At 45.4% G+C, this 2,500-nt stretch overlaps 1 protein-coding gene across 1 annotated transcript in view; it reads left to right on the top strand.

The window, feature by feature from the left end:
- Positions 1-1,963: 1,963 nt before the first annotated feature.
- Positions 1,964-2,500, top strand: part of LOC310853128 (LIM domain only protein 3) — a gene marked incomplete at its 3' end in the record, with an annotated part of 44,024 nt that continues 43,487 nt past the window's right edge. Inside the window, exon 1 of the mRNA XM_083757367.1 lies at positions 1,964-2,095. Within this exon, the coding sequence (XP_083613493.1) occupies positions 2,071-2,095 (25 nt within the window). The 5' untranslated portion in view covers positions 1,964-2,070. The remainder of the gene's footprint in view (positions 2,096-2,500) is intronic.

Below are 2,500 nucleotides of genomic sequence, written 5' to 3'. Positions count from 1 at the left end.
AGGAACTGGTTGGAATAACGTGTTCCTTCCACACGCTACGTCCAACCAGGGAAACTCCCCCCCTGTCAGGTGTAAAAGGAGCAACTTGGACTCTCAGGCCATGAAGGAAGCATGAGTTCAAGTCCGTTGCTCTTAGCCTGGTAATAAACCCAGACTAATATCGCACGGACCGCAGGATATTAGTCTGGGGAGGCTCAGCTTGGATTTCATTTCCAGGGGGGCGGGTTGAAACATTTTCTCTTTGACGCAATGGTCAGAGCTACTGTCAGTCAAAGGTCTCAAGCATTGAAAGTCACTGTACCAAAGCCCGCCCATATTGCATACCGTGTCCCGATTGGCCGCCCCATTTCTCTGGTGTAGGAAATGGGCGTACAATTGAGCCTCTCCAGACCGTAATCCGCCGGCAGGCAATTTATTTTTGCCAACGGCTGATTCGGTCTGGTTTATTAACCAGGCTACGTTGCTCTCCCCTTGTCCCCCATATATGGGGACTAGGTTGGCGGAGGGTGTGTAGAGCCCAGGATCACATTAGATGATTGACACAGGGGTGAAAAATGGGTTACAAAATTCAAAATTGTGGGTTAAAAAATATATAAAAGACGGGTAAAAGGGCAGTTGTTTTTCAGACGGGTAAAAGGGCAGTTGTTTTACAGACGGGTAAAAGGGCAGTTGTTTTACAGACGGGTAAAAGGGCAGTTGTTTTACAGACGGGTAAAAGGGCAGTTGTTTTACAGACGGGTAAAAGGGCAGTTGTTTTACAGACGGGTAAAAGGGCAGTTGTTTTACAGACGGGTAAAAGGTCAGTTGTTTTACATACGGGTAAAAGGGCAGTTGTTTTACAGACGGGTAAAAGGGCAGTTGTTTTACATACGGGTAAAAGGGCAGTTGTTTTTCAGACGGGTAAAAGGGCAGTTGTTTTACAGACGGGTAAAAGGGCAGTTTTACAGACGGGTAAAAGGGCAGTTTTACAGACGGGTAAAAGGGCAGTTGTTTTACAGACGGGTAAAAGGGCAGTTGTTTTACAGACGGGTAAAAGGGCAGTTGTTTTTCAGACGGGTAAAAGGGCAGTTGTTTTACAGACGGGTAAAAGGGCAGTTGTTTTACAGACGGGTAAAAGGGCAGTTGTTTTACAGACGGGTAAAAGGGCAGTTGTTTTACAGACGGGTAAAAGGGCAGTTGTTTTACAGACGGGTAAAAGGGCAGTTGTTTTTCAGACGGGTAAAAGGGCAGTTGTTTTACAGACGGGTAAAAGGGCAGTTGTTTTACAGACGGGTAAAAGGGCAGTTGTTTTACAGACGGGTAAAAGGGCAGTTGTTTTACAGATGGGTAAAAGGGCAGTTGTTTTACAGACGGGTAAAAGGGCAGTTGTTTTACAGACGGGTAAAAGGGCAGGGGTGCGCGTCCCCGAGCCCTGGACAAAGACAACTCGATGGTGATCCGTCCATTGACCTCTAGTATAGCTGTATATACCTGCTATACTATAAACAGACACTAGGTGGCATCGTTTCTCTTCATTGCTGCATCGTTTTTCCCTCATTAACTGACACCCTGCTCTCTGCCTCTCTCTCTCTCTCTCTCTCTCTCGTTCTCTCTGCCTCTCTCTCTCTCTCTCTCTCTCTCTCTATCTCTCTCGTTCTCTCTGCCTCTCTCTCTCATTCAGTCGCTCACACACAGAGAAGAGCGAGGCAGCACAGAGGCAGTGTGTGTGCGTGTGTGTATGTGTGTGTGTGTGTGTGTATCGTAGCTGTGTGTGTTAATGTAGTGTGTGTGCGTGTGTGTGTGTGTGTGCGTAGCTGTGTGTGTGTATGTGTGTGTGTGTGTGTGTGTGTGTGTGTGTGTGTCTCAGTGTGTGTGTGTGTGTTGCTCACAGCGGCTCGGCGGTTCGTCTTGTCGCAGCATATCGTCTCAGTCTGAGCCTCAGAAACAGGTTTATTTATAATAACACCATATTTAATAGCTTCGCCTCGGAGTGTTCTTAGAGGATTCCACCTCCGTGTGTCTCCGCTTCGGATCGGATGCTCCGCGGTGAGGTGTTCGGATGTTTTTAAAGCTCAAAACGAGGATCAACAAATGCAGAATAGAGACAAAAGTTTCGGTGAGAAATCCGTTTGTTTATCCGTTCTGTGGCCCCTTGTTTACATCCTTAATGATGTTGTTGTTGTTATTGTTTACTGTTTGTATTGTTGTGGTGATTCATTCATTCAGGATGAAACATGTAGGTCTGTTTCTGTTGTGATTCTGGCTTCATTTAGGCTTCATTTAGGCTTCATTTAGACTTCATTTAGGCTGAATGTTGTGATTCTGGCTTCATTTAGACTGAATGTTGTGATTCTGGCTTCATTTAGGCTTCATTTAGGCTTCATTTAGGCTTCATTTAGACTTCATTTAGACTGAATGTTGTGATTCTGGCTTCATTTAGACTGAATGTTGTGATTCTGGCTTCATTTAGGCTTCATTTAGACTTCATTTAGGCTTCATTTAGACTTCATTTAGGCTGAAT

Source organism: Protomyctophum parallelum (assembly GCF_964188405.1).
Source record: "Protomyctophum parallelum genome assembly, chromosome: 22".
In the NCBI taxonomy this organism is placed as follows: Eukaryota; Metazoa; Chordata; class Actinopteri; order Myctophiformes; family Myctophidae; genus Protomyctophum; species Protomyctophum parallelum.
Note: the sequence above shows the minus strand (reverse complement) of the source record. Positions and strands in the feature narration are given on the sequence as shown.